The sequence below is a fragment of the Hippocampus comes genome, unplaced genomic scaffold, assembly GCF_001891065.2.
Source record: "Hippocampus comes isolate QL1 unplaced genomic scaffold, H_comes_QL1_v1.1 scaffold183, whole genome shotgun sequence".
Classification (NCBI taxonomy): domain Eukaryota; kingdom Metazoa; phylum Chordata; class Actinopteri; order Syngnathiformes; family Syngnathidae; genus Hippocampus; species Hippocampus comes.
The window spans coordinates 229,767-257,204 of record NW_017805547.1 but is presented as its reverse complement, the minus strand read 5'-3'; the positions used below and the strand labels follow the sequence as shown (position 1 = coordinate 257,204).

Here is a 27,438-nt window from a genome sequence, read left to right as displayed (position 1 = left end):
GTTATATCGGACATGTGGTCACTGCCGAGGAGAGGTTCTCGTCAGTACCTTCATCTCTTCTTTGTCCTGAGCCAGCATGCTGATGTATTGTTCCTTCTCCTGGTGCTTCTGCTTCATGATGGCCCTTTGGTTCTGGTACAGGGCAATGTACTCTCCTGAAAATCAAAGTGGCAACAACGTTTGGTGAGTTTCGCTTGTCGTGTCCCACGTTGGCGCCAGAACGCATCCTCCCCCCTCACCGATGGTGTCTGTCTCGCCGGAGAGCTGGATGCAACGGTGCTCCAACTCCTCCACGCGCTCCTTCAGGTCAGCCTTCTCCTGCATGAGTGAGGTGAAGCGCTCTTGGAGCTTCTCCATTGCCATCTGTAACGCCTGATGAACTTCCACCGGCACTCCTTCTCCTTCTGGGCACATTTTTACACGACTTAGCTTTATTCTATATAATACAGTATAATTTAATATCTAATTGTGTGTGAGTTTTTCACACACACAGAGAAAGAGGACCTTGAAAAAAAAAAAAACAATCACATAAAAGTTATTTGAAAAAAATCGTTCAGCTAGAGTGGGCAGGCATTCCAGAGACCCAACTGCTAGTGTTCGAGATTTAAAAAAAAAAAAAAAAAAAAAACAATCACACGATACAAATGCATCTTCTCTCACCTGAATGGTGACTGTGTTCACAATGACTGTGTTGGCCCTGAGTGTGTTCGTGTTCATGATGGTGATGGTGATCATGATGGTCATGGTCATGGTCATGCCCATGGTGGCTGTGCTGCTGCAGGCTGAGAGCTGCGGCCGCCCGGTGCTTTGCTGCTGCGTGGAGTCGCTGCTCCTCCCTCAGCTGCCTCTTTGCCTCGTCCCGCTCGGCCTCCAAACGAGCCAAAGCATCGTGAATGAACTCTTCCTGCGGAGGCGGTGAAAATCAGTCGCAAAGTCAAATACAAGACAACGTTGCACTAAGATTCACCATAAATGGAGCTTATACATGGCAAGGCATTTCACATTTCTGAACATCACTGACATAAAACGTGTGATAACCTGAGGATGTGCAATACTATAGGGATCAAAAGTTTGGTGGTTGTGAAACAATGTTCTCACCATTTCTTTTTGGCTCTCAAAGTCTTGCGGGACGATGATGGCGGATGACTCTGGAATGGTTTCTTGAGGCAACTTGCTCTCCACTCCATCTCCTGAACAAAATGATCCATCAACGATGACAATAAACCTTTTATAAAAGGTACTACTCATGACATACACAGTACTACATGTGGAAAAAGTACTTCCTCCCCTAAACCTATTAACAGGTTAGGCCCTCCTCAGCAGCAACAACTGAAATCAAGCCTTTTCTACAGTTGGCCATGTGTCCTTCACATATGATATTTTGGCCCACTCTTCCTTGCAGAAGAGCGGATTAAACTTTTGCTATTAATACAACACCAGGAGGGCATTTTGACAATGACAAGTAAGACACAAACCTTCATCTCTGGGCGCCATGGCTAGAGCCGAACTGTTGAGCAGCTCCCTCACCTCAGCCTTCAAATGCTCGTTATCTTGCACCAAATGATCCAAATGCTCCTGAGTGGGGAAACAAGGGCAGTCATGTCATAGCTTCATGAGAGAACAAGTGGGAGGTGCACGCTTACATACCTGCGCTCGCTTCAGTTCGTTCTGGCTGACTTCCAGCTGAGCGCGGCCCTGGGACTCATCATGTTGCAGCCGGTCCATGAGCTGGCTCTGCGTGAAATACTGCCGGTGGAGCTGCTCTCTCTCGGAGGCCAGTGCCTGGTAGGCGGCGCTGTACTGCTGCAGATGGGCCGCCACCTGGTCTCTCTGCTCGACCAGACCTTGAGCTTCCTTGTATTTCTCTTCCAGCTGGTGGTGAGGTAAAGGTGAAATTAGCACAACCGTCTGTGATGAATGTTTGGGATTACAAAACGAAAACAACATCGAAGAGTGCTTCCCAGCCACTGCGCCGCAGCACATTATAATGAAATGAAAGGTCATCAGATTATCCAACCATCCAATTTCAATTGTACCATGAATACTTTTTGTACACGTAGTTTTGGTTTTGTGCCATGAAATTTTTCTGACGTGATCTGTGACCTTGCATCAATAAAGGTTGGGAAACACTGACGTCAAAGACCGAACCTGCTCTTTCACATTGTGCAGTTGCTCTTGAAGCTCGCCCATTCTGCGCGCCAGCTCCTTCTTAACATGCTGCTCTGACTGAATGGCGGAGGTCAGCTCCATGTTCTCATTTGTCTGCAAAACATCAGAAAATATATTTCAAGATTAAAATGTAGCAATCTCTCAGCTTCAAAGCTAAGCCTTTGCTTCCCACTTCAACACTAAAATGAAAATGAAAATTAAGTTGAGGGTGTAAGACACCTTTCTCCCAAAGTCAGCTGGGATATATTTAAGCTCAACCACAGCGACAAATTCAGTTTCAGCACTTGTGGTCATCATAAGGACCACTGCTTTAGAAAACGGATGATTAAAATAAATAAATAAAAATGCAATAAGAATCACCAGTTGAACAAAGCCGTTCTGCAACTCAGCAAGCTGGTCCTTCAACGTTCGGTTCTGCGTGAGAGCGCGGCTGATGGTTGCCTTGTCTGACTGAACGTCTTCGAGCATGCGGCGACGGTCGTCGGCCTCCTGGGCTTGGCTCTCCGCCTGCTGCTCCAGATCTGACAGGCGCGCCTCTTGCTCGGAGCACAGGCGACTCAGCTGCTCATTGTCGCGCAGCTATAAGGAAAAATTGTCGCCTTAAAGACGCTTTGAAACATTTCGGGAAGACAACTGCAACGCATTGATGCACACCTGCGACTGGTACTGTTCATTGAGAGAGTCCTTTTCCAGTTGCAGACTGTTGAGTGATTCCCGTAGAGCCATTTCACTCTCTGAAGGCCCTGAGGACTGAGGTTCTCCCATACTCTGGTCTTCTCTCTCTCGGGACAGTAATGCTGCAAGAGACAGAGAAGAAATAGATTAAGGCGTGTACAGAAGAACAGGTTTTTGACTAGAATGCTATACAAGGGGTCTTTGGTTTACAATGGTCCTAACACACAATATTTTCAGAGGTGGACATCGTCAGTCCGGTGAGTCTGTCAGTGAGCTGCCGTCAATATTTCAGGCCGGCCCAGTCAGTCAGTCGTCTGCGACAGCCAAATGGTGTCAGGAACGGACTTACCGGTACTATGTCACACACAGGGGCCGCACACCTGACACACATGCAAATAAAGAAAAATAAAACAGTGTTGTGTACCTTTCAGTCCCACAGACCTAAATGACATGTGTCCCATTTTGTTTTTACTTCACCAATCAGTCTGGTGCTTTAATTTATTATCTTGATTTGACTGTGTGTCAGTTTGTGCGGTGCCTGTGTGTGACGTGGAAGTTACGTTCGAGATGCTGATTGGCTGTCTCCTACGAGGGACGGAGTGGGCCCATGTGGGTCGGCCTGAAATACTGACGGAAACCGTGACGGACTTATAGACCTTCCATCAGTCTGACGGGATGCCCACCTCTGGCGTTTTTCATACTTTATATTAGCTGCAATTGACTTGACTACTGCGTTAGCATAGTCAAGTCATAAATTACGCCACGTACCAAATTCGAGTTATGACGACGCAATAAAACTGCAGTGAACCAAGGATCAACTGTCGTAACAAGGTTACAATAAACACTTTAGCTTACCTGCTGCATTTCTGAGCTCTGTGATTGTGGCTTCAAGTTCTTGGACTCGTTCGATATTTCTGTCCCTCTCTTCGGCGACAAGTGACACCTTGGAGGTGGAGGCGCACACATTAAGATACACACAGGCATTTTTACAGGCAACCCCGTATATTCACAGTTCGGCATTCACATATACAGTATCATCCCTTATTACCGGTAATTAAAAATAAAAACCTCATGTTTGCTGAATTAAGACACCTAGGTACTGTTTTCAAATGATGAAAAACAAAAATAAGGTATATGATGAAAAACAAAAATAAGGTATACATTAGGACTCCTCTAAATCTCAGCGTAGTTTACTTGTGTTAGCAGCTGCTCTGTTTTGTCCTTCCAAACGCGGCCGCCCTCCTGGATCTGTTCCGCATAGCAGTCCCTCTCCGTCTTCAGCTGGGCAACAGATTCCATCAGCTACAGCATGAACAACAACGGTGCGTTAAAAGTAAAACTTGTTGGGAAGGGAAAGCAGCAATTTCTATAAAAGGTGTCCACACAATAGACAGAAAAAAAAAAAGTTTGCAGACCGAACCTGGTGATTGTGCACTTCCACCTGCTGCTTTTCTTCCAGCAGTAACTGGATCTGCTGGTTGGCACTGCTGGGATCCGACTGGGTGGAGCACTGGGCAAACAAAGCAATGGAGATGAAACAAAATTCCAATCTATGACCAGGGTGACATGCATCGACGGAAATGGAAAAAATTGTCGCCTTAAAGACGCTTTGAAACATTTCGGGAAGACAACTGCAACGCATTGATGCACACCTGCGACTGGTACTGTTCATTGAGAGAGTCCTTTTCCAGTTGCAGACTGTTGAGTGATTCCCGTAGAGCCATTTCACTCTCTGAAGGCCCTGAGGACTGAGGTTCTCCCATACTCTGGTCTTCTCTCTCTCGGGACAGTAATGCTGCAAGAGACAGAGAAGAAATAGATTAAGGCGTGTACAGAAGAACAGGTTTTTGACTAGAATGCTATACAAGGGGTCTTTGGTTTACAATGGTCCTAACACACAATATTTTCAGAGGTGGACATCGTCAGTCCGGTGAGTCTGTCAGTGAGCTGCCGTCAATATTTCAGGCCGGCCCAGTCAGTCAGTCGTCTGCGACAGCCAAATGGTGTCAGGAACGGACTTACCGGTACTATGTCACACACAGGGGCCGCACACCTGACACACATGCAAATAAAGAAAAATAAAACAGTGTTGTGTACCTTTCAGTCCCACAGACCTAAATGACATGTGTCCCATTTTGTTTTTACTTCACCAATCAGTCTGGTGCTTTAATTTATTATCTTGATTTGACTGTGTGTCAGTTTGTGCGGTGCCTGTGTGTGACGTGGAAGTTACGTTCGAGATGCTGATTGGCTGTCTCCTACGAGGGACGGAGTGGGCCCATGTGGGTCGGCCTGAAATACTGACGGAAACCGTGACGGACTTATAGACCTTCCATCAGTCTGACGGGATGCCCACCTCTGGCGTTTTTCATACTTTATATTAGCTGCAATTGACTTGACTACTGCGTTAGCATAGTCAAGTCATAAATTACGCCACGTACCAAATTCGAGTTATGACGACGCAATAAAACTGCAGTGAACCAAGGATCAACTGTCGTAACAAGGTTACAATAAACACTTTAGCTTACCTGCTGCATTTCTGAGCTCTGTGATTGTGGCTTCAAGTTCTTGGACTCGTTCGATATTTCTGTCCCTCTCTTCGGCGACAAGTGACACCTTGGAGGTGGAGGCGCACACATTAAGATACACACAGGCATTTTTACAGGCAACCCCGTATATTCACAGTTCGGCATTCACATATACAGTATCATCCCTTATTACCGGTAATTAAAAATAAAAACCTCATGTTTGCTGAATTAAGACACCTAGGTACTGTTTTCAAATGATGAAAAACAAAAATAAGGTATATGATGAAAAACAAAAATAAGGTATACATTAGGACTCCTCTAAATCTCAGCGTAGTTTACTTGTGTTAGCAGCTGCTCTGTTTTGTCCTTCCAAACGCGGCCGCCCTCCTGGATCTGTTCCGCATAGCAGTCCCTCTCCGTCTTCAGCTGGGCAACAGATTCCATCAGCTACAGCATGAACAACAACGGTGCGTTAAAAGTAAAACTTGTTGGGAAGGGAAAGCAGCAATTTCTATAAAAGGTGTCCACACAATAGACAGAAAAAAAAAAAGTTTGCAGACCGAACCTGGTGATTGTGCACTTCCACCTGCTGCTTTTCTTCCAGCAGTAACTGGATCTGCTGGTTGGCACTGCTGGGATCCGACTGGGTGGAGCACTGGGCAAACAAAGCAATGGAGATGAAACAAAATTCCAATCTATGACCAGGGTGACATGCATCGACGGAAATGGACCTGCTGCAACATGAGGTCGGCGATCTCGAGCCTCTTGCGGAGATCCTCCACCTCCAACCGCAATGCACCAGTCTCTTGCGCTCTCTGCCTGAGCTGCTCTGACAGCTCCGAACTCTGCTGTTTGGACTCGTCGCTCAAATTGCTGCGAACAAACACAAAAAAACAAAGATTGCGTGAGGCTTTTAATTCCCATGATGATCTTTTATGGTGAATGGACAATAAAAAAAAAAATAATAATCTAAGGGGGAAAAAAAACCCCAATGTGACTAACTTTTGCCCAAAAAACTCACTTACTTTTGTCTAAATATCTCGAGCCTCAGGGCGTCTCTCTCTTTTTCTAACTCTTTGTTGTGCTGCAGACAAATAGTCACAGAAGCAAAGAATTCCATTTGTCTGATCCACAAACATTTCTTGAACCTTCTGTGCGTTGACTACTTTTTCAAACTGTTTCTGTTGCGTGGACACGGATGACAGCGTTCTCTCCAACTCTGACACTCTCTGCTTTGTTGACTGCAATCGGCTCGTCAGCTCCTCTGCTTCTCCTGAACATACAATAAAATTGAAAGGAAAAGGACTTGATACTAGGGATCGTTTGCCATGGTCAAACATCATCAAAACACACCCACCTGCTTTCTGTCTGGCGGCCTGCTGTGTGTACTGTAGTGCGGTTTGTAGCTCAGATTTCTCCGAGACCAGGATGCCAATCGTTTGAATGTGAACCTTGCGAGATCAAACATACAGTGCAGCATTTTGTCAGATTCACCTGAATTCAATGCAATGACTATTTACATGCTACTTCATGTTTAACTCGCATGTCAAGAACATAAGAATATACCTGTAATTGCTCCCGCATGGCTCCCTGCTCTTTGGAAAACTTTTGCTCAAATTCCTTTCGCTCCTGAATGAACAGAAATGCAAACATCACGGGAGTGAAGATGAAAGTGGGAGGGTGGGGGGGTGTTAAAAATACCTTCTGCAGCTGATCTGTGAGCTCCTGAGATTGTAGTGCCTGAGAAAGCAAAGAACACAATCATCATCATGGCAGCGTGACACAATTCCAGCCTTACATTGTAACCTAAACGATTAAGTTCATGTCACAACATCAACTATTTGTGGTCATTTTTGATGTGCTAAACCTGTTTAAGATGTTTCCTTCTCGCTCTACACAGACAGCTTAGTGTTTGCAGAAATGCATTCAGCGGGGGAGGGGGGGGATTGCATGACTTGCATGCATGGGGAACCATTTTAGTGACACTTAAGGTGGCGTGCAATAAAGGTGACATGCAATACATTTCGTGCACTGTGGCATTCAAAGACTCACACAAACAGCTTCTTACCAGCTGGTCAAGCTTGGTATTGAGCTGAGAGTTTGTTAAGTTGCTGGACTCCAGGGCAGCAGACAGCTCCTGGTTCCGACTCTACCGTGTGCACATGCATCCGGGATGGCGCGGCGAGGGAATGGAAGAGAACGGTAACGCATTTGTAGCAAGACAAATAAAAAGAATACGACAAGGAAGGACACACATTTGTAAATGATTAACACGAGGGCAAACTGTAGCATCTTTGTGTGTGGTGCCAAAAATTAAAAAAAAAATTAAAAACGTGACTAGTGGAGTGTGTCAAAAAGTATGAGCATTCCATCATACGTCCAATTCTCTCTCGCCAATGGACGGCATACTGTCGCCATTCACGTATGCAGCAGATGACTGAAATCACAAAAATGAATAAACCTAATTTAAAAAAAACAGATCCAGTCATGAGTTCAATTTGTATCCATCAGAGGTTGCAGCAACATACTTCAGAGACCAGGCCGTTCAGTTGCTGAGAGAGCTGTCGCAGGCTCTCCGTGGATGACAGCTGTCTGCGGGACAACATATATATAAATACAGTACAGACATACATTAGAGAAAAAAAATAGCACTTTTGTGTTCTCCTGCATGTCCTGTTCCAAGTGCTATGTCCTCAACTTTATGAAACTACTGCGTTGGCAAACTCTTGAGTGTGGCATTTCCTTTTTGCTGTCTCAGTCGGTGCATGTACCACTGTAGGTTGAGTGAAATAAGCCAATTTACCTATTCTCCTCTGTTAAATTCTCATTGCCATTGGTGTCAGGGTAGTCCTGCAGAAAGACAAAAAAAAGTGAGAATGGGAGACAAAGAGCAATGGAACGCACAAATGTAAAGTAATAAATCAGCGTACTGCAAGTAAATCAATTCCCCCCCCCAAAAAAATCCAGTTTCATATTGTAGATACTGTGGAATGACAGTGAAGTACGAGGTCGCACGGCAGAGGACAAGCTAGGAATCGAGTTGGAGTGAAACACACCTGCAGCATGTCAGTGTGGTATCCGACACTCTGAAGGTTAGTAGTGGTGTTAGTAGTAGTAGCGTTTGACAGGGGTGAGCCCCCGTCGAGCTCAGTCGTTGGAGGGGGACCCGAGGACATGTTGGTCTCCATGTTGGCTACAGTCTGAAGTGGCGTGCACACAAAAGAATATATATACACACACACAAACACACACGTGTTAGGCTAGAACAAAAAAAGCAACAGAGAAGCATTTGTGGGCGGTTATGTGCACTGACAACACGCTATTCATACAATGAAAGACAGCGAGACATCAAGCAGTTTACCAGCCAATTCATTTGAGACAAGCTTGCTTTGTGGAGCCTGTTCAAAACACTGTCATGCTATGCGCTCCACAGATCCCAACTGTATAACTTCTGTTTAGCACATTATATGACGTTCTCAGCAAACAGTGGTAGGAGGAGAACAAAAAATACACATCAAATGCACCATTTTCTCAAGACCTCAAGCTGGGCACGTGCTTTCTGCACCATGTGACAAACTTAAGAGCCCTTCATTAGAGGAGTCGGTCAGAATGGGCATGAGAGCACTTCAATGATTTAAAAAAAATAAAATAAAAATACATGAAGAGGAGGAGGACACACAGGTTAGAGAAGCATAAAAAGTAGAGCAGAGACAAGGACAGAGCGAGCTCACCTGACTTTTGCCATATGGAGGCAGGACTACTCCATTGCTTTGACTAAGCACTTTGAGAATATTGTCATACTACGTACACGACGGAGCCATGGAAGGAAAGAGAGGAAATCTTTAGACGAGAATGATAAACAACAGCACAGAAGGCAGACATATTTAGAATTGCCCACAGGAAGTGGCCTGTGAAAAAGGGTAGAACAAATTAAGTCGCTTACCTATCAAACGGTTACGAAATAAAATGTTTGGGACTACAACTACAAAGTCTTGAAGGAATATAATAAGAATAACAGCTTTTATGAGGGAGATTTTCCTCCATAAACTTTGTATGTGGGGTATTCGACTTAAGGGCATTCAGTTAACTGCATTTTTGCAGTGTGACCTGACCAGAGGAAGCTGAATATCGAGTTCAAAACAAGTCGAAAGCAGCTGAAGCAGAAGATGAGATGAGGCTTGACCAAGCTTACATTGTCTGGGGAGTTTCTGTCAATCGAGGTCGCATCGTACTGGTTGGGTCCTTTCACTTTCCTCTTCTTCTTGGCCACTGCACCGCCAAAAACTCCTCCAGCTCCTCCTTTGTCTCCTCCAACACTGGTTGGAGTGCTTTTCTGCTGAAACTCCTTGAGCTGAGTCCCCCCACACCCCCCAAAAAAACAAAAACAAAAACAACAAAAAAGATATGTGAGTGTAAACAATTTCAAAACACAACTACAACGTAAGGCGCAACAAAAAAAAACTGTGAGACTGTCTCAAGGACTCATTTTGTTCAGACTCCATCTGTTTAATGTTTTGCCATGAAGGTGACTGGAAGGAAATTATCCCTCTCTAAAGTCAATATTTGATAAAACGCAAGTCAACATGACTAACAGAATATTAGAGAATCCTTCTCAAGATTTTTTTCTCAGAGCAATCTAGCACACGTTATGGAGCGAGCATCTCCATAAGTGTGCGCTACAAGTTGTCGTTCCTTCAGAACATCTAAACAAACAACCTGAGAAAACTTTGGATACTTGTTGAATTGTTTAAAACTTCATTTTACTCTGGAGAACTGTTTGATAATCGTGTCTAGTTCATATTTGCTGGATTGATTCTCTGTTCTTACAACTGCCACGGTTTTATTCCGAGGAATCCTTCAACGTTATGCTGTCACGATCGTTATGTCATCGTGCCTGCGGTTTCTGTTGTCTTTCAATGTTTGTAGTCGTCCTTAGTTGTGATTGAAAAAAATTAAGTGCTGCAATGTTATAGAGTCCAAAACAAATTTCCCTCTGAGATAATGCAGTTCATTCTATCCTCCGATAACATTGGAAGCTCTAGGTTAGAGGTATGCGAGCAAGAATGCACCCAACCCAGTCTCAAACAATGTTCATCCTACTCTTTAGGTTTAAAGTTTCAAATGAAGCTAGGCACAAGTAATTCTCAACCAAAAAGCTAGTCTGTAAGTCTGTCTTCGTTTTTGTCTGTGTGCATGTTAACTCGAAGCCCAACATAATAGAATTGTCAATGCGAGCACTTTTCCTTGCCTTGACTTTTGTCATAATGGGTCCACAGCAGCAGAGGACCATTGAAAATTCTGTGAAATTCTTCCTTCAAAAAGGGACATTTTAAAATACTGACTCTAGGGGCGAAATATCCCATCGGACATTTCTTTAATATTCAGAATAGCTCTTTTGGACAACTGTTGGCAAAGTAACTTCCTAAAACGTCACGTCGCACTTTTTAAAGGCCATATTCTAACGAGCAAACATGCCAACGCCAAACACACACCCCGGGACAGGGAAGAGGGCTGTCAGCTGTCAAAACACCCGACTTACTGGAACTTACGACCAGCTCAATAACAAAAGACGGTCCAAAAAACAAAACAGTGACACGGTTCCACACGTACTCCGTTCCTTATTCAATAGTTAGCCTTTTGGCTAATGTTTTATTAGCCAAGTTAGCACGTTCCACTTCGACGGAATACACATTTTAGTTTGTCAGCTAAAAAGCAACTCGAACGCACTCAAGAAAGAAATCGCTGTCTATTCGGGTGTTGTCGCGTGGTAAAGAATGTCAATTGGAGATAAAAACGACGACCAGAATTAGAAAAAGTTGATGTTAGAAATTAAAGGCCTCGATACAGCCCCAGACTTTCCTGAGCATCGATGCATGAGACAACCGACAGAGGCCGGACAAACGTCGGCTGTAGAGGTCGCAAGACGTGTAATGACACTACCATTGCCACGGTAATACAATTGTGACAAACCAGCATGGAGCGTGGGAAAACAAAAGCCACTTGAATAATAATTCACCGGATGAAAATGCATTTAATTTTACCTTTTTCTTGGCTGCGGCGAGTTTTGTTTGCCTGCTCTGGTCGGCCATCCTGCTGCTGCCGTGGTGGTGATCAACGGCCCGGTGGAACCACGTCATCAATTTGCTGTCTGATGCATAAGATCCAAGGCTCTAGGGGGCGCACTTAACTTTGTTTATTTATTTAAAAAAAAAGAACAAGAACAAGAACAAGAAAAAAAAACCGCAAGCACTAGGAAGCCAGGCAAAAGCACACACGACAAATCTCGAGCTGAGATTCGAAACCATAAGATCAGAACTACGAGGCGGACAAGCTAATCACCACGCTTTCTTGACAAATTACATCATTATTAACATTTTCTGTACAGTATTAATGCATGTTGTGTTGTCATGTAATAGTGGGCCTGCTGCAGAGTAAGCGCTGCCACTACTGCTTAGGAGATAGCGCCAGTTCTAACCAGAGCTTTGCAGACCATCTTTCAGTTTTTCTCAGTCACTTTGATACATTTCTCACTTCAGAATTGAAATTCCCACAGTAAGTGCATTTCTCAAAAGAATTGGTACAAATAGTTAAACACAGCTCCCCTTAAAAATCCTTAGTACATCATTCAAAACTAAATAAATGTGTCACTAAACATGGCAGTGCCATCAAAATGTCGAGTTTATCATATTGTAAATTATGTTTTGCTATTACAGGGATGCATTATTAGGACAATAAATTTATTTCGAGGCTGGATTAAAACACTTACTGATACATTTAATTCAGTGCACATCATCTTTGTAGCTTTTGTCACATCACTTGAACTACCTGTATGTAAAGGGTGAAGGCATAATATCAATACTGTATTGTCATATTGTCATCATAAAGGATGGACGTACATTGGCAGCCATTACCCAGCTACAGTATGACCTAATTTTACTTGTCATAAACCATTATCAGCGCTGTTTTGTTTGGCATGTCCCGTTGTCCATTCACATTTTTATTTTTTTATTTAATTAATGAATGAATTAAAGTTTAGTTATGCAGTGCTGTATTCCTGATGTAACTACCCAACAATACAAATTATCTGATGCAACAAAATGCAGTGACAAATAATCCACAGTAATTTGACTGTTCAAATTGAACGGATGACACATTAGTCACTGACGTGAGTCAACTTTGATTGATCCAGGAGAGATATCTATTACAACGCATGTGCAACGTTTTTTAGCGTAAAATAAATAAATAAAGAAATACACCCACCCTAGCCAGTTGTCATGAGTGGCGTGTAACTGTACGAACCACGTTCCCAGTCCAGCCAATCAGCGTCGATTGAGACACGTCGTCACAAAACCATGTTGCGTGCAAATCATCGAAGGCCAGCGTACCAAAAGGAACCAATCGGCACATTCCAACGCGCAGCCTCTCCTCCAATCGCTGGCCTCCACGACTGGGAAGTGGTGACGGATTATATAGGGGCAGCGCTCAATTCATTCTATATCAAATCTCCCAGACAAGAATACTGACAGAATCGAAACTAGCGACGAGTGAATTCTATTGTCTACGTTCCAAGTTAACGCACAATCCGACGATTAAGGTATGTCCGACTTTTTCTTGAACATGTTTCAGAAACTGTCTTAGTCTAATTTACGTAAGATATGTAAAGACAACATTACACGTGTACTGTGATGTCCTAAAGATCTCTTCTGCCGCGTTACATTTCGGCGAGCAGCTGTTTTAATCCATTTTTGACATCTTAAAACATAACAATGTCGTAACTGACTGAAATTTTTGCTCTTTTAAGTCTACCGGTCAAGCTAATTCTGTTAGCTAGCTAGCTAGCTGCCGGCCTTGGGAAAATAATGTAAAAAATTCGAATGAGTGGTCATTGAAACGAAAATGTTTTGAGCCACATCAAATTGACATTACGGGAACGTTTAAAATCGGAATATTTCCCTCTAGCCGAACAGTCTCCCATTTCGTGCGGCTAACGGCAAACGTACTTGAACAAGTTGGCAGACAGTGGCCTACGCAATTAACAAAGGCAATCGTTTTTTTTTCCCCTTCAGATATACTCATTTTCTCCAGGGACTTGAGCAATCGACTAAACAAAATGAAGTTTGTGTGGCTGTTAGTGGCGCTGGCCTGCGCCGTGTCTGCTGATGATGACGACAAAAGGGAGAATGTGGGCACTGTCATTGGCATCGACCTGGGGACCACTTACTCTTGGTAAGGCGCGTGCTTTTAAAGTGAATGATTAATCAATCTACTAGTTCTAATATTGTAATCTTCCCACCCCTTTCAGCGTCGGGGTCTTCAAGAATGGCCGTGTCGATATCATTGCCAACGACCAGGGCAACCGCATCACTCCATCCTATGTGGCGTTCACCAGTGAGGGTGAGCGTCTGATCGGTGATGCCGCCAAGAACCAGCTGACCTCCAACCCAGAGAACACGGTGTTTGATGCCAAGAGGTTGATTGGTCGCACATGGGCCGACTCTTCTGTCCAGCAAGACATCAAGTACCTGCCTTTCAAGGTATTGTGAAAGGGATACACAAATATCACTGACGATGATGAATTAAGATATCAGTGCATGTGGAAGGAGGGGGAGGAAAAAGAAAGATCCAATCTTATTGCATAATTAATACATGTTAAGAAGAAATGCAATAATTACTACCATAAAATATAGACGTAAGAGACCGATGGATAGATGCATTACAATATCAATTTAGCAAAACAATTGGTAACATTTATAATAATCACAATATTGATCTTTGCTGCTATGTATGTATATATATCTATCATAAGAATGAAAAGATCAATAGTTGCTGTTGGTATTGCAGTACTATGTGATACGGTACACATTTACCAACAAGTATTTTTATGGTCTTCTTCAGGTGAATGACAAGAAGAGCAAGCCTCACATCCAAGTTGACATTGGCGGTGGTCAGATGAAGACATTCGCCCCAGAGGAGATCTCTGCTATGGTTCTGACCAAGATGAAGGAGACCGCCGAGGCTTATTTGGGCAAGAAGGTATGAAAAAAATGACACCTGCGAATTGCAGCCCTTTGCTCATATGTGAGACAATTTTGTAATGAAAGCTCTCGTATCTCAGGTCACTCACGCTGTGGTCACTGTTCCGGCCTACTTCAATGACGCCCAGCGCCAAGCCACTAAAGATGCCGGCACCATTGCTGGGCTCAATGTGATGAGGATCATCAATGAGCCGTAAGTGTTTAGATGACAAATTATCGACTCGCCCTTTTTGTTTTTCCTGTCCTGAAGTCTGGCGTCCTTCCCGCAGAACTGCTGCTGCCATCGCTTATGGCCTGGACAAGAAGGATGGTGAAAAGAACATCTTGGTGTTCGACCTGGGCGGCGGCACCTTCGACGTCTCACTGCTGACCATCGACAATGGTGTGTTCGAGGTGGTGGCCACCAACGGTGACACCCACCTGGGAGGGGAGGACTTCGACCAGCGTGTCATGGAGCACTTCATCAAGCTGTACAAGAAGAAGACTGGCAAGGACGTGCGCAAGGACAACCGTGCCGTGCAGAAGCTGCGTCGTGAGGTGGAGAAGGCCAAGCGGGCACTGTCTGCCCAGCACCAGACCCGCATTGAGATCGAATCCTTCTTTGAGGGCGAGGATTTCTCAGAGACCTTGACCCGTGCCAAGTTTGAGGAGCTCAACATGGTAAGTTGCCTTAACCTGTTTAGGAGGGATTGTGATCTGACAACCTTTAATAAATTGATTCTGTGTTGTCCAGGATCTGTTCCGGTCCACGATGAAGCCCGTGCAAAAGGTGCTGGAAGACTCTGACCTGAAGAAGTCCGACATTGACGAGATCGTCCTGGTTGGCGGCTCCACACGTATCCCCAAAATCCAGCAGCTGGTGAAGGAGTTCTTTAACGGCAAAGAGCCCTCCAGAGGAATCAACCCCGACGAGGCCGTCGCCTATGGCGCTGCCGTACAGGCTGGCGTGCTTTCCGGAGAGGAGGATACCGGTAAGCTTTTGTCGCCCTGATGTATTGGACCGTGTTTACAAACGTGGGCCTTTTTATTAAAATAACACAATTTGTCCCTCTTTTCCTTCAGGTGATGTGGTTCTATTGGATGTATGCCCTCTTACTCTTGGCATTGAGACTGTGGGAGGAGTCATGACCAAGCTGATCCCCAGGAACACCGTGGTGCCCACCAAAAAGTCTCAAATCTTCTCCACTGCCTCGGACAACCAGCCTACAGTCACCATCAAGGTCTATGAAGGTAAGAGTCGCAGTCACAGGATGCTTTTGCACAGGGATTCTGTAAAATTACTTGGAGACAAATAGGCGTTGACCTACAGTTAAGGCATGTTTGGCCGGGGCGGTGGGAAATCCAGTTTAGCAACATGATCTCAATCATACTGATCTACTGTTTAAGGTGAGCGTCCCCTGACGAAGGACAACCACCTGCTGGGCACCTTTGACCTGACGGGCATCCCCCCCGCACCACGCGGCGTGCCACAGATTGAGGTCACTTTCGAGATCGACGTCAACGGCATCCTTCGTGTCACGGCGGAGGACAAAGGCACGGGCAACAAGAACAAGATCACCATCACCAACGACCAGAACCGTCTGACGCCCGAGGACATCGAGCGCATGGTGAACGATGCCGAGCGCTTTGCCGACGAGGACAAGAAGCTGAAGGAGCGTATTGACGCCCGCAACGAGCTGGAGAGCTACGCCTACTCGCTGAAGAACCAGATCGGCGACAAGGAGAAGCTTGGCGGAAAGCTGTCCGATGAAGACAAGGAGGCCATCGAGAAGGCCGTAGAAGAGAAGATTGAGTGGATGGAGTCGCACCAGGAGGCCGATCTGGAAGAATTCCAGGCCAAGAAGAAAGAGCTGGAAGAGGTGGTGCAGCCCATCATCAGCAAGCTCTATGGCAGTGCGGGTGCCCCGCCACCAGAGGGTGCTGAAGAAAAGGATGAGTTGTAAGCTGATCTAGTCACTCAGTCACCTCCTTTAAAAAGAAAAAAAACAAAACACCTTGATGTACATATTGGACTGATGGGACTCATTGTGAGAGGGAGGGGCGGCCATACGGAATCTCCGAAAGACTTTGAAGCGAGTTTCAGCTCGTTTGGTGTTTCTCTTCGCCGGTGGGTGGAGATATGTCAGCCTGGATTCTCAAGGCTCACTGCTGCTGTTCTCAGGCAGTCCTGATGGGGATCACGTAGTACTAGTAGTCGTAGAGGGTGGGAGGGAGGGAGGGTTTGCTCTTCATGGGTAGGCTGCCTATTGGCTCCTCAATGCTAAAAGTTATTTATTGAATCTGGAAAGACAGTGAAATAAATGTTTGATACAAAATAAGTTGCTTCCACTTCTATTTTCTCTGCGATCAGTGTCTCATGATTATGATGGAGTTAATTGCATGATAGTTTTGTTTTTTTTCCCCAGTTGAAATACCCCCCCCCCCCCAGCATGATGCTGCCATTGCCACCATCATGCTTCACTGTAAATATTTTTGGGTTATGAGCAGTGATGTTTGTGTCAAAAATCATTTGGACCAAAAAGGTTCATTAGACTACAATACATCATCTATATTTATATAGCGCTTTCAAAGAGGAGAAAATCACACTTTCCACACCTAGACGAACAACCATTTGCGCTCAGTCACACCTAGGGACAATTTTGAATGTTCCATTAACCTGTCATGCATGTTTTTTGGAGTGTGGGAGAAAACCCACAGAGGCATGGGGAGAACATGCAAACTCCACATAGGAAGGCCGGAGCTGGAATCGAACACTGCACTGCACGGTGAGGCCGACGTGCTTACCAGTCGACCACTGTGCGCTCTAAAGTCGGTCCTTAACCAAAATATTGATAATTTAGATTTTACCTATGAACGAGCCGTTAATGCGAAGGCTAGCTGTTGGACCCTCAGAGTAAAATGTTACTTACTGAATATAGTCAATAATACTTCTGGAAAGACATTGAAATAAATGTTTGATACAAAGTCACTTGCTTTCATTTTTTTAATTTCTTGTATGGTCCATCAAGTCACCACAGTCACAACACAGTCGTTGTGTATGACACCTTGTGTGTCCATCCCACCGAATACAAAAGCCAAGTGTATCGTCTCGGCGTGTAGTGTCTTGGCTGGAGCGGATGTTGGCGCGGCTTCGGGATCCGTGGCAGCTGTTTGCACTTCACCGCCATCTCCCACAGCCTCCACCTTCCACGGTAGCAAACACATGCAGTGGTCCAGACGGTTCGGGGGCAAATCCCCCTCAAACTTCATTAGGGTCCAAGACTTCTTTTCTGCAAAAAGGCCACAGGTCTGGTCATAAAATATGCTCTGCCGTGTTTAAATAGCACATGATATTAAGGAATTGTACCTATGTTGAATGTGTACATGGCATTGGTGGCTCCGTCGGCAGTCAGCCCGCCAAGGATGTAAATATTGTTGCCCAACGCCATGGCCGAATGTGCTGCCACGCCAGGTGGAACGTCACCTTCGGGCTGCACCAACTCCCACGTCATATTACCTTTAAAATGCACACATGAATGATATCTGTGTCAGATTCACAATTTTATTCCGATGCAAAGCTCCCTCAGCTCAATTTTTTTCCCGATATAAATACATGAGGACAAGATAAATCCCACTTGACATCCTTACTTGGATCAAGAGAGTACATGTCATCCAAGAAATCGTCGTTCGCCATGCCGCCATGAATGTAGATCTTGGAGCTTGCCGCCACTATAACGTGTCCGTGTCTGACGGGCGGCTGTGGGCCTTGCGTTTCTGGCTGCGTCCAGGTGGAAGACACTGGGAAGACCACAGTAATGCTGACATAAAAACAACATCCATCCATCCATTCATTTTCGGAACCGCTTTATCCTCACAAGGGTCGCGGGGGGTGCTGGAGCCTATCCCAGCCGTCTTCGGGCAGTAGTTTTGGTGATTAATGTATGTGGAAATAAGTACATCCAACACTCACCAGTATCAAAGACGTGAAGTTTCTGGTCGGCGACAGGTGATGCTCCTGCTTCCCCACCAGAAAACACATATAATAAGCTACCTATGCAGGCTGAGTTGGTGTGATATGTCCTTGGACTGGGCGGCTCGCCCGTTACCATGACTTCCTCCCAGAGTGCTTTGCTTTCTGTGGATCACAACAGGAGGCATATTTACATCACACTATTAAAGATGAAGTCAGTCTTTTTTTTTTACCTGCTACTTTTATTTTTTGGATGCAGTTATGGTTGCCACTCTGCTCCGCACCCCCAAACACCCACAAGCTCTGCGGCGGGCTTCCGGGCACCAATGTGCAGTGCTCATATCGAGCCTTTAGACCCTCCCATGGCAACGCATCCCACTCAAGACACTCTAGGAGAGTCAGAGAGGATAATAATTGCAACAACAGTTCAAAAATAAAATAAAATGCAATGATAGATTTTCAAAAAGAAAAGTGCATTGAGGAATACAAAGGCAATTTGTGATTGGTGGGTGTGGAAAGGTGAATAAAAATGCTAAATCTAAAAAACAAAAATGTAAACACACACACACACACAAACAAAAAACTATGCAATTGTTTGGTGAAATAATGCCTATAATTTGTGCACATTTTTAGTCATAAATTAGAACAACTGCTCACTTGTTTGATTTGTTTGGGCAGGCAGGTTTGAGCAATTTGAACGGCTGCTTAATAAGTGTTATAATCTCCCTGCCCATTGCGTGTTCTTGCCCATGTATCGAGTTGAGTTAATCATCATTCTTTAAATGAGTGAATTGCAAAGGTCCGTACTCAGATTTATGGCGTGTGTATGCGAGAAGCTGCCACCAGGATTTGCTCCCCCAACGATAAGGATCCTTCCACTGCCACCATCCCCGGGCCAGTAGGTGCAGGTGTGTCCCACGCTCACACCCGGGGACCTTCCGCTCGGTGCCAAGGAATACCTGGGTTGAAGTTGCAATGTTGAAGAAAATAACAAGGTTGGCCATCTCTATGCATCGACTCTCACGTATGCTTACCATACTCCTTGTTTGGGCTTCTCTTGAGCTTCAAGCACCGGGAGAAGCTCCATGGCTGGCTGTGCATCAAACGGGAAAATCAAAAAGCTGTGCTGTGTTGGAAAGTCATGCTTCTTCTCACAGAGACTGACTCTAAAACGAGTAAATTATAACGAATCCAGCATGGCAGTTCCTGAAATTGAGACACGATTTAGCATCGCGTTGCTATGATCTTACAAAGTACTACTAGTTTTGAAATGTGAGAGATTGTACGCTTGTAGTCTTGGTGAACCAATCGTGTCGCTTCTGCTGGGCGCTCACACATTGTCGGTGTGAAGATTACCGTTCGTTAATGTGTATTATTGGTGAAATATTTTCGACTATGATTAAATTGATGTTTTAAAGTAATTTTTATTAAACAACAAATTATATTTCAGCGAGCAAGGCACTTTTACCGCTCGGCGGTACGTGGCTTCAGTAATTGTGCGGTTGCGACATCTTTCTCGTTGAACATATCTGACACTTCCTTTTTCCGCCTTGACACCGCTGGTGCGTTCAAGTTCCAGAGTGGTAAATCGGAACCCAAAAATTCTAAGCAAAACACGTAATAAACCCAAATAAAATGCACTTTACTCCCAACACACTCTACATGGTTGGTGTACGTGTCAAAGGTAAGTAGAAAATGGCGATACTTTGAAAAATATTGTTTACCTAACCTGTTGGAAAAAAATCCTTTTTTACCTGTCACTAATTCATATTTGATGTTGATCTGTTTTCTGTTAGTCGGGTGATAAAGGTTGACGACGTTGCAAGGCAGGTCTCGTGTAACATTACATTGCCGACTTGGGCCAATACAACCACGAGAATTTACTATTTGCGGAGGTCTTTCACTTATGTGACGTTTAACGATACGTACGTGAAGGGGATCGTGCCTTTAGACCACGCCCACGCCAAGGTTCACTTCCGACTTGCTGAAGTCTGATATATACATACATACATACATACATACTTGCATACATAGTTTGTTTCTCCAAATACCTTTAGTTAACAAAATATAAATAGTAAAAATACGTGTATGTAAGGTTGTGCGTAATGTTCATATTTCTGAAGTTACACGGATAAATAATTGAACACTAAGCTGTTTCTGAACAGTATTCCCGGTACAGTACGGTATTCGAATGCATATGGCACTTCTAATTTTGCTCGGTAGGTGGTGCGATTGTTTATACTTGTTTGAGGACCATCAATCACTTTGCTTCCTGTCCCAGTTTTGAGGATGATTTCTGTTATCCTGCAGACCCTTGACCCTACTATATTTGCAAGATCAGCACATGTTCTGCTCTTGCTCTATGTGTGTATTTTTGGGCCCACTGTGAGTAAACGGATCTTAACCTGTTTCCTTCTAAGGAAACACAGGATAATTCACCTTTTGTTTGCCCTTCATTCCAACTGATAAGGACCTGAATGACCATGGGGGATTTTTGTGCCGGAAAAAAAGGAAGATGATTATATTTTAACGATCCACAGGGAAGGGAAAGAAGAGATACATGCAGATATGAGTTTTGTCAGCAAAAAAATCATCCTTAGGTTGTTTTGAATTTGAAGGGAGTGGGTGGATTAGCGACATGGGAATAAATACATCAAGTTCATTTGTGGGTCACTTGTACACTGTCGCTGAGCGACATGTCAATGTAATACATGGCAGCTTTGTCTCTTGTGTCACATTTGAACCCGGAGGTGTGCTAAATCGTGCTCCGATTAATCTGGATTCTAGCAATGCAACCTAATCACCATTTCAGCTCCACGACAGACGCAAGCACACACACCTCACTCAATCTGCGTATTAAAAACATGTTTTTGTCTTTTAATCTGCGTTGTTTGCGCTGGGTTTTTATTTGTTTCTCATGGGGTTTTAAAAGGAGGCAGACGATGGAACTTATACAATTTAATTTGTTGTATATAAATAGGTGGGTCTTCAGACTGCCTGTCCATCTATTCCGTGTAAAATTTAATCTTTTATCTGCCTCTGTCCATCCATCCATCCATTTTTTACTGCCTATCCAGGGTCGGATTGTGGGAGCAGCAACTTAGGTGACATTTGAAACACACACACACACACACCCTGGCAGCCAGCATCAAATTTCTTGGGAGTCTCATTTGCGGAGGGATTCTCTCTGTGATGTCTTTCAAAGTTTACCTGCGCAAACCGCCCGCCACCTCTTCCAAAGCCCCGTCCTTCCTGCTGACGACTCACGGTGAGAACTCGTTTGTATGTTTTAGTTCATTTGATCTCAATCGTGCTGTAAGTTTACTTTGTCATTACAAAAAAATGTAATGGACGCTTATGAAAGCGTCGTCACAGGCCATTTACTGAGTACATCCTTCGGTGTGCTAATGAGGCGGTCCATTGCATCATTTATGAAGAGTATTATCCACACCTGCACTGTTGGCCCAAAGAGCAAAGCCTCATCCATTATCCAGTGTTTTTCTGTTGCCGCTAATCAATAATGATGGGGTCATTAAGGGTCCAGATCCGGAACCAACTGACCCAAGGATTCAACGGAAAGAAAATGTGTGGGGTTGCTTACATAAAAAAAAAAAAAAACTGAAGCAAAAATAGTGACTGACTTACAGTCCAGCTCCCTTTTTCTCCCTTTGAACTTGTCATCAAGTAATATGAATAATCAGCCTGCTTTGCCATTTCGCCATTTTGCTTGGCCGCTAACACTCTTTGAGGCAACTTCATAGCAGCCTTTTGTGTGGCGCGAGATGTATTAGGAAGACATTTGAAACGGCGTTCCCGCTTTGTTCTTCCACATCTCCACATGCCAAGCTCGCTGTGGGAACGACAAACATCCCCCATACCCACCGTGTGAGCGGGGGCCCGGGGTGGTGGCGTCGTTAGCGGTGTGTGCCCGCACTCTTCATAGTTGGATACATTTAGACGAGCGGCACAAAGCCAATGTTAGTACTGGGCCATGTCGACGTGGTCAACAAGGCTTTAAAAAGGTTGGTGACAGTACTGAGAGACCAGCAGAAGGAGGCTGAGACATGAAAACTGCCTGGGCGGACACGAGACGCGACAGATGATTAACATTCAAGCACACACATACACACACACACACACACACACAATATTGCAAGCAACATTCATTTATAGCTGGCAGTCTTCTCCCTGTCTTCTTCTTCTGCAGGTCAACTGAAACTGTCAATCATCCAGGAACAGGAAGTTCTTGCTGTAAGCGGTGAGTCCTGAGGAAAAAAACATATGTATGAATCAAAATTTGAAAAGCTTCACGGTGTCCATCCACCATTAAGTATCAGCAGAAACAAGTGTATACAAAAGTAAAACCAAGTCATAACTCTGCATTTTTGGCTGCTCGCTTAGCTGTACCTTTTGTTCAATGTGTTACTGTTACTGTTTACCACTTCTCCGATTCTGTTTAGTTCGATTTCCACCACGTCTGATGGAGTAAATTTGAGGTCAGGCCTGCCTCTGCGCGGCCCGGTCCCAAACGGGCCGAGGCCCGTTACTGATCCGCGGACCGGCGGTTGGGGACCACTGTCCTAGCAACCAAAGCAATGCACCCTCTTGTTTGCCTTCCCCTTTTCAAATGCCTTTACCAGCCGCTCACGGCCTCTGTATGGAGTCTAACTGGTGCAGCGTTAGTTTTGTTTGTTTCCCACATCATTTGCAACATGAATCAAATGACATACAGTACGCCTTCCATGACATTCTATTATATTTAATCTAGCTTGTCGGGGTGATTTTCGAGATATACTCTGCCCTCCATGTTACAGTTATTTTCTGCAATAGAAGACACGACCGCGACCATATTCTGTGTCAAACCGTGCTTGTCTGTTGAGATGCCATCTGTCAGAAAAGAAAGATCTGGTTAGATTTTGCATGTGTGCCTCATATTGTGGCCAATGCTTATGCAGTTCTGTTCAGTTTTTTTTTTTTTCCGAAATATTGATCACTGTCAGATATTTTAAAATGACATTCGGATATTTCTGTTGACAGTTTTGGAGGCACGGGGTATGTTGCACGAGCACCACGGGTCATGTGACTCCTATGTAGAGGTATGCTATGCATCTCTTGCTTTTGCTGTCATTGTTTTTGTAGCAATTTCGAAATGTAAAATGTAAATCAAGAATGCAGAATGAGGTCTCATCAGGAGTGGGGAAACTTCCGATAGGATCCACTTCACCAAGAATCCTAATGCGGGCAAGCTCTATAGAAAACAAAGGGGTTAATTTTATTTTGAGTGCTACTAGTGCTTTTTTTGGTCAGGTGGGCATGTTTCCAGACAGCGAACCCAGAGACCGGCAGAAGACGGCAACGGTCCTTCAGTGTAAAACTCCTGTCTTTCTACACACCTTTTACTTGTAAGCACACATACAGTGTACGACTCATTGCGCACAACTTTTGACCATGCTGACATGTCGCTTTTATTTTTTTATTATTATTTTTGTTGTTGTTATTACAGTGTGATACGTGACAAGGACCTTCACAAGCGACTGCTCTTCACAGTGTGGAACTCTAATAGCGCCTCCAGGTATCCGATGGCACTGCTCACCGCAGCAGCGAATTGCCCTCTTTGTTTCATAATTAGTGTTCGATCTCCCGATGTGCATGTGTTGCTTTGCGTGTCACTCTCGCCTCTCGCCTCAGCAGAATAAGACAGGGGGCGTTTGTATGTATGTATGTATGTATGTATGTATGTATGTATGTATGTATGTATGTATGTATGTATGTATGTATGTATGTATGTATGTATGTATGTATGTATGTATGTATGTATGTATGTATGTATGTATGTATGTATAATTTGCAAAATTATGTCATAAAATTCATGAGTTAAAGATGATATTCACCCAGTGAAGAATAATTTTGCCTGCCCTAACAAGAGGAGCATATTTCTGTTGAAAATCCTTTTTAGGACTTTTTTTTTCCCCCTGCTCGAATATTAGAAGGAAAACAGGGTGAATAGGCACAATTCCATTCATCCAAGGGTAATGTGTGTTGAATAGCCACATAAAATAAAACCATGAATCTATGTTGTTTTGTTGTATTTGGGCCCCCAAGTGCATGGCCAATCCTTCTTTTGATTGACCACAAAGGCACCAAGGTTGATGAAGTCTTCCAAAGAAAAGGACGGGATTCTTTTTTTTTATTTATTATCATAATCTGCATTTAATGTACCAGTGAAAGGCTTAAAAGCAGAGCAAAACCTCGTGTCCGCGAAAAGAACCCTTTTACGCAGACCACAGTGTGGTCTCCTCCATTGATCAATGCGTTGATGCGTTTTTGTTTGAGCAGGAGGAGTGCACTGCTGGGGTGCATGAGCTTCGGCGTCCGCTCCCTCACGCAACCGCACAAGGTGAGTTCACCGCGTCCATGTCAACGCCATATGGTGGCAGTGAACTCTACTTCACAATGAGTAGCAGTTTGGCAATAGGGAACAATTCTTCAAAAAGAGGCTTCAAGTTATTTGAGGCCACACCCAGTTGAGGTTTACAGTCAGAAAACAAGAATCAAATACAATGACACATCGTCTTTTTTTTTTCTCACAATTCAGCATTCAAGTTGGCAGGTTGGTTTGAGAAGCAACCGGTCAGAGCGAGTTCACCAAACTGTAGCTATAGCAGAAGCTAGCAAAGTGCTTTTGTGTGTGTTTTTTGAAACTCTCATGTCTTTCCCCATTCTCTCGTTGGATTTCTTTTTCCATTTCTGAACCTTTTGCCATTATTGGGGGGAAATATCATAGAATAGTGTAAATCCCTCCCTGGCTCTCTGAGCATACTGTACCATCCTCCCCTCCCCCCTCTACCCTTTTGCTGCCTCCTACTGCCTGCAGAAATGTGTCCACTCGCATAAGATGCTTTGAAAGCGGAGATTATTGTTACTGTCCACAGCATGTCATTATTTAGTACAATAAGACAGGGCTTGTTTGGATATGTGCGTCCTGTGCAAGTGTGTGTGTGTGCGTGCGCGTGCGAATGTGTATGTCAGTGTCAAATGACGTATGCGCTTGTGACGGCAATGTCCTTGTTTTTGCATAAGTATGTCCACTTCATTCACATTACAAATCAGACGCCTGCTGCCTCAGTCCGGCATAGCTTTATGTAACACACACACACACACACACACACACACACACACACACACACACACACACCATCTGGTTTACAAGGCAGAAGTGCAGAAGAGGGGGGGTGGAGGGGTGTCAAAGAACAGGTCATCAGTTGCTGGAATAAGCTTAAACAGTGAATAGAGACTGTGTGTGCCCTGGAGGAACATAGTGGGTTAAATTCTCTATATATATATATATATATATATATATATATATATTGTGTGTGTGCGTGTCTTTTTGCACATGTTTAATGCTTTAAATATGACACCTTGATGCTGACACGTGCATGGTTTCACCACTGTAGGAGGTTCGCGGATGGTACTACCTGCTTAAGGAAGAAGTGGGCGTGAGGAAGCATCTCAGAGTACCTGCGCAACAAAAGTCACATCACAGCGGTAAGAATTTTTCATATACTGCACTGTGCAAAAAAAAAATAAAAGTCTTCTAACACCATGAGCCCTTCGTAAGGAAAATATCTTTTTTTTTTTTTTTCACGGCACCGTATGCCACTTCAACGCAGCCATTACACTAATTTCCAAGTGTTATTTGGCTGGCTAGTGAAGTGCTGCTTCCTTGAGCCTCATATGCTTTGCAGTCTGCACTTTTTATGATACATGGCCCAATAGGTTGCTCTGCCCTGAGTCGTCCTAGTAACGCAAGCCATGCTTGTGGAGGGGTGGTGGCTGTGTGGGGTGGGAGCATTGGCTCCTTTGCATGAAAAATGACGACCGTCGCCATCAAAACAGGCTGAAAAGTGTACTGCCATTCTTGATGTTGTTGAAATCCTGTAACAGACACCTGGGAAGTGATTTAAATTGTAAACTAAATGGCGCTAGCTCGCTCGATATTTATTTGCTCTTCCCATGATGGAAATTAGATCAAGTATGTGTAATGTCTCCTTTTACGCTTATCCTGTCAATATGTTGTCATAAAAATTACTTTGTATGTTTGCTGAGTTTTTTTTTAATTGTCTTTTATCAAGGCTACATTCTAGGGATAAATATTTGCCAAGCACATGTCATACTGTACAAATACATCGTATGTGTGTGTGGGTGTGGGTGTGGGTGTGGGTGTGTGTTATCTTGTGGCTTCTTTGGACGGGAGGTGTTTAAGCAAGGGATTAAATGGGGAAGTAAGCGAGGGTTTGGGAGAGTGACGAGAGAGAGAGAGAGGGTGGGGAGGGAGGGATTTCTGGACCGAAGCCCGCCGCCGCGTCACACTCGTCAGAGAGCGACACGAAGCTTTACTCCTGTGCTGCTCTGCTCAGGCTGCTGATGTGGATCTCCCCTTCAGTCCAGACACCTTCATGTTGCGTGTTGCCCTATAAGTGTGTGTGCGTGTGTGTATGAGGCTCCACAGTGACGGCAGCCTACTCTAGGTGAGTACGACGTTTGTGTTACCTTCTTCAAACAACAGAAGTAAAGTTGCCAAGTCTTGTGAGATGCTGCCTCCTCCTCCTACTCCACATGCCTCCTCATCATCCACCATTGTGCATCTCTTATTCCTTTTAATCATCACGGGCTCACCGCCTCTTATTTAATTTTACTCCCAATTGTTTTCCCCATTTGAGACCCCCCGTCCAAAATCATCACCACCTTCTGTCCCTTTTTGAGAAGCTTAATTTACTTACGCCGCACGGCTGCTTGCACTCTTCGACATCCAAGAACTGTTTCAAACAACGATACAATACATTCAGTTAATTGTTGGGGTGCTACGAATATTTCAACTCCCATTTCGCTTAGCAAGCTAAACAAAAGAATTGGCAAGTGCAGTTGAAACTGCAACCATAATAATAAACATATTGATAAACAAGAATAATCAGATTACCCCCATGTATCATACAGTATATACCATAGAAGTCCCAATGCCTGGTGGCATCCAATGAACAACTTGGTGACAATCTCAATCATAAATGGGCCTTTATTGTGTTTG

At 44.3% G+C, this 27,438-nt stretch overlaps 4 protein-coding genes across 11 annotated transcripts in view; 2 read left to right on the top strand and 2 right to left on the bottom strand.

Moving 5' to 3' along the window:
- Positions 1-11,540, bottom strand: part of golga2 (golgin A2) — a 14,343-nt gene extending 2,803 nt beyond the window's left edge. Inside the window, exons 1-26 of one of the 6 annotated variants that reach the window (XM_019879599.1) lie at positions 11,414-11,540; positions 9,565-9,723; positions 9,104-9,172; positions 8,429-8,572; positions 8,176-8,222; positions 7,901-7,964; positions 7,750-7,809; positions 7,441-7,521; positions 7,074-7,112; positions 6,939-7,001; positions 6,730-6,823; positions 6,539-6,645; positions 6,398-6,456; positions 6,104-6,245; positions 5,938-6,027; positions 5,712-5,819; positions 5,373-5,460; positions 4,497-4,639; positions 2,530-2,748; positions 2,149-2,262; positions 1,648-1,872; positions 1,476-1,575; positions 1,099-1,190; positions 661-904; positions 240-401; positions 49-155 (exon numbers count right to left, since the gene is read on the bottom strand). In XM_019879599.1, the coding sequence (XP_019735158.1) occupies positions 49-155; positions 240-401; positions 661-904; positions 1,099-1,190; positions 1,476-1,575; positions 1,648-1,872; positions 2,149-2,262; positions 2,530-2,748; positions 4,497-4,639; positions 5,373-5,460; positions 5,712-5,819; positions 5,938-6,027; positions 6,104-6,245; positions 6,398-6,456; positions 6,539-6,645; positions 6,730-6,823; positions 6,939-7,001; positions 7,074-7,112; positions 7,441-7,521; positions 7,750-7,809; positions 7,901-7,964; positions 8,176-8,222; positions 8,429-8,572; positions 9,104-9,172; positions 9,565-9,723; positions 11,414-11,509 (2,916 nt within the window). In that variant the 5' untranslated portion in view covers positions 11,510-11,540. Of the gene's footprint in view, positions 1-48; positions 156-239; positions 405-660; positions 905-1,098; positions 1,191-1,475; positions 1,576-1,647; positions 1,873-2,148; positions 2,263-2,529; positions 2,749-4,496; positions 4,640-5,372; positions 5,461-5,711; positions 5,820-5,937; positions 6,028-6,103; positions 6,246-6,397; positions 6,457-6,538; positions 6,646-6,729; positions 6,824-6,938; positions 7,002-7,073; positions 7,113-7,440; positions 7,522-7,749; positions 7,810-7,900; positions 7,965-8,175; positions 8,223-8,428; positions 8,573-9,103; positions 9,173-9,564; positions 9,724-11,413 lie in introns of all 6 variants that reach the window. The other 5 variants (XM_019879598.1, XM_019879601.1, XM_019879603.1 and 2 more) reach the window with 5 other exon arrangements.
- A 1,303-nt stretch (positions 11,541-12,843) lies between these two features.
- Positions 12,844-16,725, top strand: hspa5 (heat shock protein 5). The gene is made up of 9 exons (XM_019879615.1): positions 12,844-12,966; positions 13,439-13,598; positions 13,675-13,906; positions 14,268-14,405; positions 14,488-14,600; positions 14,677-15,067; positions 15,141-15,378; positions 15,470-15,637; positions 15,794-16,725. Exons 2-9 carry the CDS (start codon positions 13,483-13,485, stop codon positions 16,348-16,350), a joined length of 1,953 nt encoding a protein of 650 aa, XP_019735174.1. The 5' UTR covers positions 12,844-12,966; positions 13,439-13,482; the 3' UTR covers positions 16,351-16,725.
- A 650-nt stretch (positions 16,726-17,375) lies between these two features.
- Positions 17,376-20,273, bottom strand: rabepk (Rab9 effector protein with kelch motifs). 3 transcript variants are annotated; one of them, XM_019879617.1, is made up of 8 exons: positions 20,111-20,273; positions 19,391-19,449; positions 19,164-19,315; positions 18,590-18,745; positions 18,357-18,521; positions 18,035-18,184; positions 17,754-17,903; positions 17,376-17,676 (listed from the first exon to the last, which is right to left on the bottom strand). In XM_019879617.1, the coding sequence occupies exons 2-8, from the start codon at positions 19,441-19,443 to the stop codon at positions 17,411-17,413; spliced, it is 1,092 nt and encodes a 363-aa protein (XP_019735176.1). In that variant the 5' UTR covers positions 19,444-19,449; positions 20,111-20,273; the 3' UTR covers positions 17,376-17,410. The 3 variants fall into 3 exon arrangements, with proteins under 3 accessions (XP_019735176.1, XP_019735178.1, XP_019735177.1); XM_019879619.1 differs by lacking the exon at positions 20,111-20,273 and adding an exon at positions 20,003-20,021; XM_019879618.1 differs by lacking the exon at positions 20,111-20,273 and adding an exon at positions 19,825-19,913.
- A 1,233-nt stretch (positions 20,274-21,506) lies between these two features.
- The window catches only part of rgs3a (regulator of G protein signaling 3a), an 83,485-nt gene continuing 77,553 nt past the window's right edge, over positions 21,507-27,438 (top strand). Inside the window, exons 1-7 of the mRNA XM_019879596.1 lie at positions 21,507-21,624; positions 22,564-22,614; positions 23,394-23,452; positions 23,664-23,758; positions 23,860-23,928; positions 24,693-24,753; positions 25,811-25,901. Of these exons, the coding sequence (XP_019735155.1) occupies positions 21,549-21,624; positions 22,564-22,614; positions 23,394-23,452; positions 23,664-23,758; positions 23,860-23,928; positions 24,693-24,753; positions 25,811-25,901 (502 nt within the window). The 5' untranslated portion in view covers positions 21,507-21,548. The remainder of the gene's footprint in view (positions 21,625-22,563; positions 22,615-23,393; positions 23,453-23,663; positions 23,759-23,859; positions 23,929-24,692; positions 24,754-25,810; positions 25,902-27,438) is intronic.